Consider the following 16,225-nt stretch of genomic DNA (forward strand, 5'->3'; position numbering starts at 1 on the left):
ATACTGACTTGTTCGATGCCTTAAATTGTAAGTCGATACTTTCTTCCTGGGTAAGAGTCCCCTTAGAGGGTGTCAGTCTATGCCAGATACCTTACTAAATTATACTTTTCTATCCTGCTTTTCTATGTTGCACAGGGTTGTGATACTGGATCTATGGTTTATCCTTTTTATCCGCGAAGACTAGAGGATCTAACCAATTGCAGATGTACTCAGAAACACACCGTTTTCTCCCTGGTTATTTGAAGACTGCTTCTAACTCTGTACTGCACTTAGCTTGTTTGAAAGAATGATATCCTAGACGATGAAGCCTTGCTGATCACCCTCTTGTCCAATTACTTTTTTCTAAGTAATTTGATGTACATGTACTGAGGAGGTGTTTTTTAGTTATCTTTTACCAGTTCATAGGTGACTTGTAGTCTGGTATAGAGTACATCTGAAGGCACATAAATTGTTTGTAGGATGAAATATACATGTATTGTATCATAAACTGTGTTTTTGAATTTGCATTGTGGTACAAATACTATCACAAGCAGTGATTATCCAGGACTGTAACAATGTCATGTCTTTTTTAATCCACAGATCCAAGTAATATGTAGTGATTAGCCACTTTTCACTCCATTGTTCCATGTGGAGCAGTTTTCTACGGTATGTCTATGTTGAGCGTTATCTGTGTTATGATAATTAAATCCTGATGTTTGGATCAAGACACATCCTTAGCACTGACAATAATAAATATATGGTATTTTAATTGTTTCAATCTGTAAAAGTTCAAGTGAGTACAGGTTTCTGCATCAGTGCTACGACTGATCTACATTGTACACTGTATAACTCCTATGCATGCTTTCGGATTCTGCATACGTACCTACAGATTGAATGGTACTTCATTAATTTAAAGAAACTAATCAGGCTAAATATCTTTAGTTAGTAATCAACATTTCGAAAGATCTTTAGTGGAGTTAACATATTAAAAAATCATTATGTAATCATAGCTAAAGGTAATTGCTCCCTTGGATTCCTAAAAGAAATCTGAAAGTATCTTGAAGTTCATCACATGAGAAGGCATATGTGAGGTTGAAGAGGTTCACCGAGTCTAGTTTGTTGTGGCTTGACACTGTGGCATATGGTATACCTGTCTACTCAGCTCCTTGAGCTGTGTAGACATTCCTGGCCAACATGGAGACTAGGCCAGTTTGAGAGCTTGATCTGCCCAGATACTCCAGGAACTCAATTGGTCTCGCCTCGCAGACAAACAGTCACTAACCAAGAGCCTTTGTATTATATAGCCGAAAAATTTGCCAATACTAACATTTTTCATAGCCACACTCTGAGAACTTCTAAACATAATCTGTTAATTCCAAGGCCAAACACTGAAGCCCTTAAAAAAGGCTTCCGATGCAGGGTTGTTGTTGCGTGGATTAATCTGTCTTCCAAAGCTAAGCAGGCCACTACCTGAAATAACTGTTATTCATTTTCAGGGACTGATGTATTTATAACCATTATAATAATAGTGAAATTAATTGTTTGTTAAATTTTTAAGTTCTTTTTATATATAGAGTATTTATAGCTCAATGGCTCCCTGAATTTTTTTTCCCTGTCTGATATCTTTACAGGTTTGTGGCACAAAGGCCTCTAGCCCATGATATTGTACAATGCACTGTGAGTTGAGAGGGCATAAAGTCAAAGTAGTCGCAAATGCCTGCTGGAGATCCATACCCCTAGCATAATTACCAGATTTCCAAGAAGTATACAACAGCATGTGAATTTTTGGAAGGAACTGCAAACTTAAGGTATCCAGACTTAGTTTGAACAATTTATCAAAAAGCAACATCCCTGTTATCTCAACTGAAAGTGCCCATGTGACCCCAAAAAATAATCAATTTTTATTTTTCTTTGGATTTCAAAACTATGTTTAACATAATTTAACTAAACACTAAGTGAGCAAAGTTTTAAATGATTTTAAAAAAGACACATTTATTTTAAGTAGAATTTTCCTGTTGAATGGTCCGCCATTAGTAACTTTAAGATCTTGACGTCAAAGGCTCAATGTGTGTACGCCGCACAGGAGATTCGGGGTAAGCTGCGTTTGGATAAAAATCAAAGCTCAAATATTTGCGAGGCTGGTGTTAAGGAAACACCTGTTGAAAAGAAAAAAAAGGACATGATCTAAGGGGCACTTTTTGGGAACTGCTATGACTGTTCACTTGTTCATTCGAACATACAGATTACAACAACGAGCATTAAATCTTGAGTCATGGTTGTTAGTGTTATCTATCATTCCCCATATCTTTTTTTAATCTTGGATTTTAAAGTTCCTTGATGTAGCATCTCTGATCATCCATGCTCTATTCTTTGTGAACGGTGTGTGGGTTCTTTACTTGTATGTTGCGATTCTTCCTATCTGAGGAGGCTAGAGAGTCTAACAATATTGCAGATGTCTTTAGAAACACACCGTTTTCTCCCTGGTTATTCGAAGACTGATTCTGTACTGCACTTAGATATCCTAGACAAGGATGGCATCTTCCTCTTGTCCAAGTATTTTTTAGTTAATACCAGTTCATAGCTGACTTGCAGGAAGAAATATACATGTAACTGGTGATGTCTTTTGTAATCCACAGATCTAAGAAATATGTACTGATTTAATGGAGCAGCTTCCTATGGCAATTGTGGAAATTATTGTTTTTCATGGAACATAGAACATTGGAAGCCAGGTAAGTCATGTATTATGATGAATCCCCAAGTTTGCAGAAGCGCCCTCTGTATTGTTCAATTAAGGATTAATTTATTGATTTTTCCAGTAGCTTTTATTCTTTGTTTGTTTTATAGAATTCCATAGAGGAGAGAAATCTCGGAAGTTTGAATTTGTTTTTTAAGTGGTAAGCATTTGTTCTTGTCAGAACTTTCAGTTGATAAATGTATGAAGCATTAGAAGTGGGAAAAAAGTGCTAATTATTATGGTAGTAACAGTGAAATGTTCATATTACAAGGATAGTTTTCCTTTGCACGGACAATTACATTGTGTAAATGTAAAACTATCCTTTTAATAATTATGTATATTTTGTTGTTACTAGCATAATTAGCACTTTTTCCACTTGTAATGCTTTGTACATTTATGAACTGAAATTTCTGTAGAAAACGTCCTAGTTTTGTCGTTGTTGTCTAAGATCTGCAGTTTCAGTATTAAGTGTATGAAAAGAAATTGGTGTCAATAGATTTTTTTGGTGTATATTTGTAAATATTATAAGTGTTGTTGAATGAAAAAAAAATTTTTTTGTGTGTATATATTGTTTTGCGTGGGATGGTGGTTAAAAATTTTTTCAGGTTTATTTTGATGTGTAAATATAAGTGTTTTGATGAAAAAAAAAATTTGTGTATATAAAATATAAGTCTGAAGTAGGGTTTTTTTGTGGAAATTCGGTATAATATAAGTGTCATTTATGGAAAAATCTGTTTGTGTATATAAATATATAAGTCTCAAGTAAGGTTTCGGTTGAGGTAACAAAGAGGTGAATGAAACAATAATTATATTTATAAGTTTTTATTTGTATTTTCGTGGATCTATTTACAAGTTGTAAGTAGTTATTACAAAAAATGTTTGCTATTAAAGATTATTTGTTATATATCTAAAGTGGTTCTTGACAAGTTAATCAGTTTTACGGGAAGAAAGAAATGACAGTTTTCAATTTACAAAACATGTTTCGACATACTCATGTCATCTTCAGTTGCAAATGAGCTTTTTAAACGGTTGTACATTTGAATTTGTTATAAATTCAAATGTACAACCGTTGAAAAAGCTCATTTGCAACTAAAGATGACATGAGTATGTCGAAACATGTTTTGTAAATTGAAAACTGTCGTTTATTTTTTGAGAGTTATCTTTACGTCCGTTAAGAAACAATATATAAAAAGCGTACATATTAGAGGTGCCGGTTCTGGATGAAAGTTAGAAGTGACCTCGTAGTTATCATGACAATTTAAGCAGTTATCTCTTCATGTCGTCTTAAGAGATAACTGCTTAAATTGTCCTTATAAGTACTAGAATCAGTTCTATCTATCATCCAAATCCTGCACTTCTAATATGTACGTTCCATTTATTAGAAAGGCGGATTATACACAAAAGTTAGAAGTGAATCTCGCACTTATCAGGACAATTTATGTCTGTGTAAGAGACAGCTGCGAAATCGTCGTGATATGTGCCAGGAACACTAATAACTTTGGTCTATATCCCGCACTTCTAATAAGTACGTTTTATTCTTTGCTCCCAACTGTCTTGCTTTCTCTCTCAGTTGGTTGGGTTTGAATCCCGTTGGAGTGCTTATAACTTACGGTCATTTTGTAACTGATATAATCAAGCATACATATTAGAAGTGCCGTTTATAGAAAAAAATTAGAAGTTATTCTCGCACTTATCAGCACAATTTAAGTCTGTTTAAGAGACAACTTCTTAAATTGTTCTGATATGTGGCATGAAAACTTCTAACTGTCGTCGTTATACCGCACTTCTAATACGTACGTTTAATTGATTGCTCCCAACTCGAGTGTGTGTGGCTTTCATTCTCAGTTGGATGGGTTTGAATCCCGTTGGAGCAGTTATCTATGAGAGACAATTGTCCCCATATACACTTATTGAGTGCTTATAACATAAGGTCATTTTGTAACTGATATAATCAAGCATACATATTAGAAGGGCCGTTTATAGAAAAAAAATAGAAGTTATTCTCGCACTTATCAGCACAATTTAAGTCTGTTTAAGAGACAACTTCTTAAATTGTTCTGATATGTGGCATGAAAACTTCTAACTTTCGTCATTATACCGCACTTCTAATACGTACGTTTCATTGATTGCTCCCAACTCGAGTGTGTGTGGCTTTCATTCTCAGTTGGATGAGTTTGAATCCCTTTGGAGCATTGCATGGGTTCGAATCCCGTTAAAGTCGCCTGTATTTTTCAGGTGTTTACAAGAGACAATTGCTTAAATTGTTCTAATTAGAACGAGGATCACTTCTAACTGTACAAATAAGTGTGGTAAGATGAAACTCTTGCCAAGTTACGAAAGACTCGCTGGAGCAGATTCGGAGCCACTTTACATTTCATAATTACAAGCTCCAAACATACTTCAGAGAAAATTTAACATCTTGACAGAGATGCATCTTTATCACGATTTAAAGGAAATTTAGGATTCCCCTTGTTGTTGTGGTAACTTGCGAGGAGTGGTCTTACGTTTAAATCGTACGCGCGGGTAGAAACGGAAACACGGTGCTAATACCGAGGAGGGGCAAGGATATAAAGGAAATAGAGTATACCGCTATGGCTTTGCTAACTTGCGAGCAGTCGCCCTTTTATCCTCAAAATATTCGCGCGGGTGCAAATCGAATTGGTAATACAAAGGGGAGAGGGGTAATTGGTTGCTTTCTTGTGGAAGAGTGCATTTTCTTTTGAAATCTTCTCGGCACCTGAAAAGAAAGCAAAAAGAAAAAAAGCTTGTAAGGTATTATTAGCCGTACAAGGAACTCTTGATACTTATTTAAGGGGAGAGGGGTAATTGGAGGGGGGCGGGAGTATTCTCATTTGCATTTTCATTTTACAAAATGAAAGTGTGGTAACATGAAAGTCGTCAAAGATTCGCTGAAGCAGGCACTTAGTTTTCCATACTTGAGTGATGGCTTTATTTCAGAGCAAATTTTATATCTTCCCTTTTATCACTTTCGAGCAATAAGACGAGAGATTACCGACTTTCCCATGGGAATCTAAGGATTAAAGGAAAACAAAATGTGGTGCAATTTGGTGGTAAATTGTGACCAATTCTTTTTTGTTTAAACCAAACGCGCTCAGAGAAAGTTGCTGCACAATTCGAAACTAGCCTATTCACTGTCAACATTATAGCATAGCGGACAGAGGAACGTGGAGAATACAATGGGCCTTTTGCAGCTGGCGATCACATGGTACAAAAACCGCCATACTGAAGAGCAAATTGTGCACTTGAACATCTAAAAAGAAGAACACTTAAATTAGGTTGCTTTGGTTTAGATGTCCGAGTGCGTAATTAGCTCTCCAGTGTGGCACTTCTTTTTACCATGTGATCGCCAGCTGCAAAGGGCCATTTACACCTGGAAAAACAATTTTGGTTTTGAGGAAAGGCCACGAAGCACAAGGAACGTTTTGAATGATTTCCATTACAAAAACAACGAGACAAGCCTTATACATGCTGTCATAATAATAATTTAAAGGGACCCATACCCTTCAAGTAGTACAGTAACTTAAAGGGAATCCATACCCTTACAAAAAGAGAATTGGAAAGCAGAAGAAACTGATAGATTAGACTTTGTTTTGAGCTACGGAGGACGGAACAAACCAAATCAACCTTGCACAATTTGCGGATGATCCAAACCTATTTTTTGAGCGCTTAGTTCAAAGAAAAAATAAATTGTTGACACCTATGGAACTTAGCTTGTTTTATGTGCAATATGTAGAAACACAAAGTAATTTAGCAAGAAAAGTGGCTTGAAAATGATCGGATAGTCCACAACTGAAATCTACAGTTTATTTCTCGTAAGATGAGAAAGGAACAATTAACTTAGTGTTTAGCTTAGAATATGAGAAGATGAGAGAAACCTTAACATAATGGGAGAGGAAAAAGATTTCAAAAACTTTGCGGGAAATGATAACTACACTTTGGGATTTCAACAATTTATTTAAACTTTTCCCGGTTATTCTCTTAAAAATAACGAACTCTTCATCTACTCAAAATACTTAAAAAAAAAAAGCCTCCACACGATTTCTTGGGAGCTAAGTCGCATTTGTAACAGTACCATAGTCAAGCAAGCGCACTAGTACGCGAATTTGCTTCTGGTGCAATTATAGAAGAGGAAATCGAAGCGTCCCAAAAACCCATCAAATCACTCAGGACAACGCAGAAAATAGTAGGTGAGTGAACTTTATTTATCTGACTTTCCATAAAATGAATTTTCGAAAAGAAACACGGCGATTTGAAGTTCTTATGGAACATTTTCCTCGATCAGCTGAATCGGCCGGTACAACTGTCTCAAAATAACATGACGTCAGGCGCTCTCGCATCCTTAGGGTTGTCTCCCTGTGCGCACACCAAACGTCTTTTTAAATATATTGACTCACTTAAAGAACTTTTTGACCTTCTGAAACAACTTGAAAGTTGTGTTGGCCTTAGAATAAACCATTTCAGTGTAAGTCAAAACAATTATGTCTTGGTTCTTTACCTGCATCATAAAGACTCCATGCTGTGAACTGATAAGCCAACGTTCGTCCTCAGGGGATGTCTTCTCGAAAACTGATGAAAAAGTCACAACCAAAAAAAACTTATTTCATACGTTAGAAATCAAACTGAAACGATCACAAAATACTTGGTGAAGTAGGGATATATCATTATATACTAGATGTTCGAAGAAAACGACCTTGAATAATTATTAGCCCTTTTAAGGTGGCTCAAACCGGTTTCAACGATTTGGAGGAAATGTATTATTTTTTCATTTAATGGCAATGTTATGGTACCATATGAAACACCAATAATTGCTTAACATGGCGCACATATTAACGTGACGTAATAAATTACCATGGCAACAAAAGAACCATCTAAAAAAGCCCTATATCAAAAACAAACTCGGTGGCCCCCATTTTTTTATTGCTGAAAAGTGATTAGCAGGCTAAGACGAAATTCTCCGCAAAGATTTAAAAATCTCTGGAGCCGATTCAGAGCCACCTTAAAATTTTTCAGTTGTGAAGATGGCTATGAATCTGCTCCAGAGAATTTTTTCAACCTTTGCTGAAAGTTTTTTCAAAGCATGCTAATCGCTCTCCAGTAATAAATCAAAGGAGAACTGTGAAGAAGTCGTGGATACAATGTTTACAAAATGGGAGTTCTGTTGCGATCAGTTGCTTTTTGATCTTTAAATAATGACTGAATTCGTGTTTGATTGTTATCGAAAAAGAATGCGTTATCATTGGCAGGCTACACCATGTTATTTTCAAATATCTGAAGGATACGAAAGCCTCAGTTTGCGATAAGTAAAGACAAGGATTGTTTCCAAAACTCATCAACCTTTCACAAAAGACAAGTGACAAATTGGCATATCTTGAAAAAAATCAATATTGGTTGTTGACTTATCGATTAGTTGACAACTGTGTTAGTGACAAATTTTCATATTCTGACCCCAAATGATAGTCGTTTATACGCTTCGCTTATTCACGACTAAAAATGGGGGTCACCAAGTTCGATTTTGAGATACATGCGTTTAAAGACAAATTTAAGTTGGTTTTAGATGGCTCTTTTGTTTACCACTACAGGCTACCCTTCTTTCATGAAGTCGTAACCATGGTAACCGGTTACATCACATTATAAGTGCATTTTGTAAAGCATCTATTGGCCTCCCATTTGGTATCATAACACTATTATTAAGTGAAAAGGTTTGTTAGAATCAATCCTTCCAACTAGAAGCTCCATAAAGCGTACACTGGGTTGTCACGCAAATGATGTAATTTCATGGCACTCAAAATTCGCAAAAAGCGTGACTTTCATGTAAACAATCTTCGCACTAGCAAGTCGTAGCAACAAATTGGATTAACCAGGTAGTTAAAGAGATATTGTTGGCTTCCCAAATAAACTTCATTTGCACTACAATGACAAAATCACTTGTCAGAGAAAAAATTCCTGTCTCCTCGCGCATCACATTTCAAAGCACGTATGAAAATTTGTTAACTCATTTTCACCGCGTCCCGATTCCCGCGAAATTTTTCTTTCAAATATTATAATATAATAATAATAATATATATTTTTATTTATTTATTTGCAACACAACAATACAACAATGTACATAAAGAATAAAATCAACTAATAAAAAACAGCATACTATACAAGTCGCACGTAATAAAGTACATATTTATATATCAGTATATATATATAGAAACATAACAACGATTAAGACGGGGGGAGGGGGGTTAGTATCAAACAGAAGAGCAGTTTTCAAGTTCCATTGCCATTCAATTTTCCTCTGTAATTCTACAAAGTTGGGCGTCTTAGAAAGTGTTTTACAAGTGTATAAATAATATTTGGTGTATAGAAGGAAAATATCTAGTTTGCGTTCATGGGCGTTCGTCAGCTTGCATTTTTCCTCCTTTATATGGAATAGAATCTGTTCATTCGGGCGAGTAAGTTTTAAGTTGCTCAGATTATTGAACCATTTCACAATATCGGTGTAGATTGAAGACGTAGTAGCACAGTCCAAAAATGTATGAAGTATAGAGTCTTGGCTTGAGCATAGAGAGCATTGATCATCGACTGTAATTTTAAATCTTTTCAGTTCTTGCTTAGTAACAGTCATCCTATGCAGAAGCTTAAATAAGAATTGCCTTAGTTTATATATCTTTTGAAAGTTAGCTTTCCAGGAAACAAACGAATCAGGGAAGAGTTGTTCCCAAGCTTTCACACCAACTGAACTTAACTGAGGTATATCCTCCATTTTGAAGAGATCATCAGGCGTGATTTGCGTTTTATATGCACTACATTTAATCTCGCTGGGAATAGCAGCAATCATTTGAAAATATTGAAGAAAATTAATTTCTAAATCAAATTTATCCTGAAATTCTTGGAGAGACAAGAACTTTCCGTCTTCATTAAGCAAATCTTGCACCAAAAAGATTCCTTTTTCAAACCATGTTTTCCAAAACAATGTTTTCCCCTCAATCTTTATTTCCCTATTATTCCACAAGACAAATTTCCGTCGCTGGTCAAGGCCATACATATTAACAAGTTCCTGAAAGTATTCTAGCAGTTCTTTATAGAACAGGGGCAAGCTTGAATCGATGCATTTTGTATCGTTGTTACAATTTAGTAAAAAGGTTAGGCCACCTTGTCTATAAAAATAATAATTTGGAATTGTCTTCCAGTTAGCATCGCTGCTATCTAGCAGTCTGCCAATCCAGCTCAGACGAAGGGACTTTCACATAGTTCTAAAATTAATAAAATTTAATCCTCCATCTACAAGAGGTTGATAAATCACTTTTCTCTTGATTTTGTCTTTCTTATTTCTCCAAAGGAAAGCAAAGAGTTCAGCTTTGCGTTTTTTGAATAACATTTTCAGGGACTGTAAGCATCGAAGCAGTGTATACCAACTGAGATACTCAATTGTTTTCGCTAAGAGCGTTCGGCCATAAAGAGAAAGGTCACGCGTCTGTCTCATATTCAGTTTCATCTTCATTTTTTGAATTCTGCTTAAAAAAATTGGCCCCATTAGTTTTTTGTTGATCGTATGATATATATATATGTACCTAGGATTTTTATAGGTTCTCTTATCGATGTGAAATTCAATATCTTATTCTTGTACTCTTTCTTCGATCCAATCCATATAGCTTTTGTCTTTGTCGCATTTAAATTGAGACCTGATATTTCACCGAAGATGTTAATACAAGGCAAAGAACCCTTAAGGGAGTCTATATCACTTAAAATGAGTGTTATGTCATCGGCAAATTGAGATAGCTTCACCTCTTGAGACTTTGGAAGAGAGATACCTTTGCACTCTGGAATATAACGGAGTTTCAGTGCTAACAATTCGACAGAAAGAATAAGTATGGGCCAAGCGGACAGCCCTGCCATACCCCTCTTGATATTGTAAAGTAATTAGACATATAGCCTCCATTCATCACTCCACTTTCGACATAGTTGTAGAGGACTGTAATCCATTTCCTAATAGCTGGTCCAAAGTTAAAAGCTTTTAGAGCCCTATGCAAAAAATCCCATTCTAGCGAATCAAAGGCCTTTTAAAATTCTGCCAAGAGAAAGATACCAGAGATATTGCGTTCGGTGTACGACATTAAGTCATTTAGAAGCCTAATATTTTGCCCTATATACCTTCCTTTAATAAAGCCAGTTTGGTCAGGATGAATTAGTTTTAGCAAGAAAGGTTCCATACGCATTATGATTCTTGCAAGAATTTTATAACCCAAATTAAGAAGAGTAACGGGTCGCCAATTTCTTAAATCGTTTAAGTTCTCATCGCCCTTGGGGATTAGATTGATAATTCCTCTTCGTTGCGAAAGCGAGAGTTTGTTTTCTTGAAAAGCTTCATTATAAGAATCCAACAAGTTGGGTCCGATTAGTTCTATAAAGGTTTCATAAAATTCGACAGGAAAGCCATCGTCACCCGAAGTCTTGCCCCTTTGAAAATATTTAATAGCATTTTTCATTTTTTCAATTGATAAGTCGTGTTCCATTAGATCTTGTTCTTCCTGTGTTAGCTTAGGCATCTCTAGCTCTTCTACGAATGAGTCAAAGTTAGCTTTATTCAAAGTATTTCATGCTCCACTTTTTGACGACTCAAAAGTTGGGTAAAGTGTTCCTCAATTTTGTTACCTATGTCCTTGATATTGGTTAATGGCTCAGATTCTCAGTTTTTAGTTCCTTGATTAGTTTCTTTTCATATTTTTTCTTTTCTAATTTAAAGAAATATTTTGAAGGCTTTTCTCCCTGTTCAATCCAGCGGGATTTAGAACGAGACATTGTCTCTCTACCTTTCATGTCATATAAATCGTTCAGTTGCTTTTTAGCTTCTTCATAATTATTCAAAGTATTGGCATCAAGGCAAAGGTCGCTACATATTTTCTGGTCTAGCTCGTTGATTTCATTTTGCAATTCTATTTCTCTTTGTTTTACTTCTCGCCTTTTTTTCTTGGAGTAGGTGATAGTGAAGGCACGAATTTCCATTTTAATCATTTCCCAAAGTCATCGTTTATTTTTAAGATCCTTATATTGTTCGAAAATTTCTGGTTATGTCCTGTTAACAAGATGGAACGAAATTTTCATCCTCAAACAGCTGGTTATTAAATTTAAATCTCCTTGAATTTGTAGAGACAAAAAAGTTGCCTTGTGATCAGGGCGGTCGGGCGATCAAGTTGCGCGTGTGACCCGTTCCAAATATTTTTTCACAAAATGTTTCCGAATCATTAAGTATCACCACACAAGACAAGAACATCATTCTAAAATCTTATTCTACGCAAAAAGTAGGTTCTGGAGGGAATTTTGAGAGTGGAAATCAAGGTTACAGCAGACGGCAAATACAAACTCACGACGCGTACATGGTATATTTAATTACGTTAACAGTACAAATAAAATGATACAATTATCCACTTAAGGTGTTCCATTCGTTCTCTGCCTTTGTTTAACCCATAAGTTACCAGAGAATTTTCCATTTGGTTTCAGTGTTCTACATAACAGCACAATTGGCAAAATATTAGAAATAGTCCATTACTCGTCGCTTTTAAGATTCCAGATATTTATTTTTCATCGCCTGTCTTGTTTATCCGATTGACTTTCCATTATTGAGCTCCATAGGGTATATTTTGTTTAAAGATCCACTAAAACGCCATTCGCGTCACAAGACTTTCGAGGCCATTGCAGGTTAAGTTAAATATTCTACTGTGTCCAGCAGAGAAATCTACGCATTTCCACTACCGTCTCGATCCTAACAAAATACACGCTGAAGGCTCTATGCACAAAGACACCACTTAGCAGGGGAGTGACAGGCAAAACGGTTACCGACACAGAAAAAAAAAAAAAAAAGAGAAAAAAGAAAAAAAAAAAAACGACCAAATATTACCCGTTTTTCCGACTGGGATTCCCATACTGGCAACCCAGTAAATAGTACAGTTTGTTGAAAGTGTTAAAACTGGTATGAGCCTCCTCCTCCAAGCAAACGATTTTAAAAACTTCACTTATGGTCCGATTTTCCCAAATTGGGAGACGCCTTTATTAACGAAAAAGACAGTGTACAAATCAATGTTTGGTCACATCGTTTCTGGTGAACACTACACGCTCCGACAAAGTTCACATCCGAATAGTATGTATGGAAAATCAGGAAACCCAAAATGGAGTTAACCGTTATTATAAAGAAGAAAATAAAGGGCTTGACAAGGTGAAACGCTTTTGTTTTAACAGGGGCCGCGGAGTACGTTTGAAAGTACGAGGGAAGGAGGGGGGGGAGGAGCTAGGTTTTTGTATGCATCACGGAAGTGTGAGGGGAGGGGTAAGAGGTTTAGGAGAAAACAAAGTGGGAGGGGGGAGGGAGGCTATAGCCCCCAGCCCTCCCTCTCCGCGGCCCCTGTTTAAATGCAATTATCAACAGTCATTAAAACCTCACGCCTAAATGATAACGTATCCAGGCTCTACTGTGACATAATTATGTACTGGTAAGAAATAAATAGTAAAACCCAAAAGAAAAGAGTGTTTTTGATGGAATAAAGTTATTTGAAACAACCAGTTTATTAACATAAACAAAGTTCCTGCGTTTTTCCCAATGTGGAACTAAATATAAATACTGAGTTGATCGACAAAATCGTAACGTTTGACTATTTTGTCATTGAAGGAAAGAATAGCTTTATTTCACTCAAAGAAATCTTAAATAAATTCAGTATGCTAATGTGTGCCACAGCAAACACCTATAATTTTAAATTTAAAAGCTTACTTGCAAAATCAGCTCCAGCACCTTGATTGAACAGCAATAATAGTATCCTTCTGCTGCAGGAAAAATACAAGCAAAACTAAGTTTCAACACACTAGAACAACTTCCTTTTTGAAGAAAAAATGAATTAAAGTTATCTGTCCTTCGGTACATGCCAAGATAGTTTAAAACGTTCTTTATACAAAGAACACCATAATTACAAAATGAAGACAAAACAAACCCTTACTGCCCCTATTGTGCCAATGTCAAACATACTATGTTACATTCTTCTCATGTGCCATATAGCAAAATCGTTTTGCGATGTATTCAGCATCTTGAAGTCTCTATGGGCAGATAGTTACACTCTCGGAAACAGAAATCATTTACGGACTGGAAAATACCATCACCGGATAAGGAAAATGACTCCTTTATTCAATACCCTTGTCCCTATATTGGTTTATCTACAAGTACTTAGTTAAGGGGCGACGTCAAAATCCCAATAATAAGGTTATTAAGTTAACCTTAAGGTTTCCAGAAAGCGGTCTCCGAAATTTCGAAACATGGTCAGCTCCAAACGATAAAGGACATGAATTCACCATTAAATTTGAACTTGTTCTTTTTATAAGACAAACGTAAGTTAACTTCTAGAGGTCAAAACCGAAACTCAACGTATAAACTATTTGAAAATTCTTACCGTCGAGTCAATCAAGTCATAAACGTGTTTACCACAACAAGAGACGAACCAAGCACATGTACATTTATCTGTCAATTCTACTTATCACAAATCAAAAAGCTGGCAAAGATTTGTTCATATTAACTGCGGGTTCTCGTGATGAAGGGGTTCACTGGTTTAGCTGGCTTCACACAGCAAATTATCCGTCCGACAGCACTTCCTCCAATCGCAGTCAACTCGTCCAATTCAACTCAACTTTTTATTAACGTTAAATCACACATACACACTACCTGCATTCAGCAAAGGCTGTACGCACATCACAAAACGCCGTGTAACTGCAATAGAAGACACGAATGGTTGTGGATTAAAATATATCTTACTCGGTTCCCGATTGAACGTATCATTTCAGCACAAACGTGTCAAAAAAGCAAGACACTTTTTCATTGGTGCAATCTGACCTACATGTAGACGCTTAATTATGCCAAACTAAGGTGCCAAAAAACAAGTTGACTCTTTTGGGAACGAACTGAATGAATTGTACAACAATCGAAATGAGAAAAAAATATTTTGCATACTGTCAGCGCTGTCCAGAAGAAATACTTGAAGAACCAAACGTTTTAACAGCCCGTGTATTCTTAAATTCGGAAACTGCGATAAATGAAAAGATAGGTCAAAATCGAGAAGAGGAAAATTTAAAGTGTTTCAAAGTCGATGCAATGTACGACTGCTTAATGAAATGGAACATATTATTGCACCATGTAAACTAACAAACGTTCGCAACTTTAAAACATTTTAACTCCGCTCATGCTACAGTTCCCTATATCAAAAACCAATAGCAGACTATTTTAATTTAACTTGTTGATGAGCAAGAATCATTTCGCGATTAAGTATGAGGGCTTTGGGTTGCTTATAAGGGTAAACAAAAGCGTTCTACCGAATTTCAAGACAGGAAACATTAATATACATAGAAAGAACGTGAACGAAACCTTTCTTACTTTATAGTTTTAAAGGAAGGACCTGAATTCGGTAAATTGTTCAAACCAAGGTTAACCAGACTTTACTAACGCAGATTTGCTTGCATCAAAGGTGAATTGATGTAGGGTAATTTAAACCCGAAGGAAGATTTGCTCTCACGAAGGACTAACACTGACAATGGATTACTGCTTTACTCACCCACTGCCGGACTCCGCAATTAGACGTAGAGAATGCCAAATGCCTGTTAATTATTTCTAATTTCGGGTCCAGATTATTCGCGGTCCTGCTTTCAAATGTAATATTTTAGCTGCGTGAAGGACTGGGTTGAGGCAAAACCCCTGGAGTGCAGAGGGGCCCACCCCCAAGGCCAGGATACGAACGAGGGGACAAGAGAACCCTCGTTTAGATTTGAATAGCGAATCTATCCATGTGGCCAATAGCGTGGGGTTTAACGGGGGCGCTTGGTTACATGTTAAGTTTTTGGTTAAAATCTTAAGCAAAGTTAAAGGCAGCTAGTCGAGGGACCTGAGTGAAACTGTTTGAAAACAGGAATCATCTAAAACGATCATTACAAAAAAATGTAAACTGATTCAAAATGCAGAAAGGAAACTGCTCAATTCACCTTAGTTACACTTGCCCCTGTGCACCCTTCCTCTCCTTAACTCTATAAAATGCATTTGGGCAAAGCACTGTTCGGCAGCCTACCACACGTGCTAATTGAAAAGCTTACAACAGGTCACAACGATGTTGCAAAAATATCTGTACTCATGCACAATATGTTTGTCGGAAGCCATTGCTCAGATTTTTTTAACGTTAAGTTTGCTTTACTTTGATGCAGATAGTACTATTCAAAGACCAAACATACATAGCAGGAGTCAAGAAAGAATATTGTTTAAGCTAATGATCTTCGCTGAATAATGTCATTGATAAATTCTTCAAATTTTAACTCCAGTCTCTGGGAAAACACATTTGTTACAAGTTGTAACAATTCGTGCAACAAAGCAAAAAAAGGAACCTTCAATAAGGGAATTGTCAGAAGTTACCAGTGGGGAGGGGGTGGAGATTTTCAGCGACGAAAATAAAATGACCCTTCCCTTGGAACTCATCCTAAAATTCTCTG

General features: G+C 36.3%; 1 protein-coding gene and 2 long non-coding RNA genes across 3 annotated transcripts in view; 2 read left to right on the forward strand and 1 right to left on the reverse strand.

The window, feature by feature from the left end:
- LOC138033804 (uncharacterized) overlaps positions 1-1,957 on the forward strand; it is a 10,770-nt gene extending 8,813 nt beyond the window's left edge. Inside the window, exons 2-3 of the long non-coding RNA XR_011128667.1 lie at positions 580-645; positions 1,611-1,957. This is a non-coding gene — a long non-coding RNA (uncharacterized lncRNA). The remainder of the gene's footprint in view (positions 1-579; positions 646-1,610) is intronic.
- Positions 1,958-2,254: 297 nt separating this feature from the next.
- Positions 2,255-3,617, forward strand: LOC138033190 (uncharacterized). Its single transcript, XR_011128592.1, has 2 exons — positions 2,255-2,708; positions 2,824-3,617. It is a non-coding gene; the product is annotated as an uncharacterized lncRNA (long non-coding RNA).
- A 177-nt stretch (positions 3,618-3,794) lies between these two features.
- On the reverse strand, positions 3,795-15,899 carry LOC138033440 (uncharacterized). The gene is made up of 5 exons (XM_068881183.1): positions 15,871-15,899; positions 14,421-14,465; positions 13,482-13,534; positions 7,230-7,300; positions 3,795-5,450 (listed from the first exon to the last, which is right to left on the reverse strand). The coding sequence occupies exons 1-5, from the start codon at positions 15,897-15,899 to the stop codon at positions 5,343-5,345; spliced, it is 306 nt and encodes a 101-aa protein (XP_068737284.1). The 3' UTR covers positions 3,795-5,342.
- Between the last annotated feature and the right edge of the window lie 326 nt (positions 15,900-16,225).

Source organism: Montipora capricornis, chromosome 14 (assembly GCF_036669925.1).
Source record: "Montipora capricornis isolate CH-2021 chromosome 14, ASM3666992v2, whole genome shotgun sequence".
In the NCBI taxonomy this organism is placed as follows: domain Eukaryota; kingdom Metazoa; phylum Cnidaria; class Anthozoa; order Scleractinia; family Acroporidae; genus Montipora; species Montipora capricornis.

Coding starts and splice junctions, on each gene's coding strand:
- LOC138033440 (XM_068881183.1), bottom strand. CDS start 15,899: ATGGCTTCCGACAAACATATTGTGCATGA. Junction 7,301..13,481: donor TGCTGGAGCTGATTTTGCAA/GTAAGCTTTTAA, acceptor CTTTTTCATCAG/TTTTCGAGAAGACATCCCCT. Junction 5,451..7,229: donor ATGGAGTCTTTATGATGCAG/GTAAAGAACCAA, acceptor CTTTCTTTTCAG/GTGCCGAGAAGATTTCAAAA.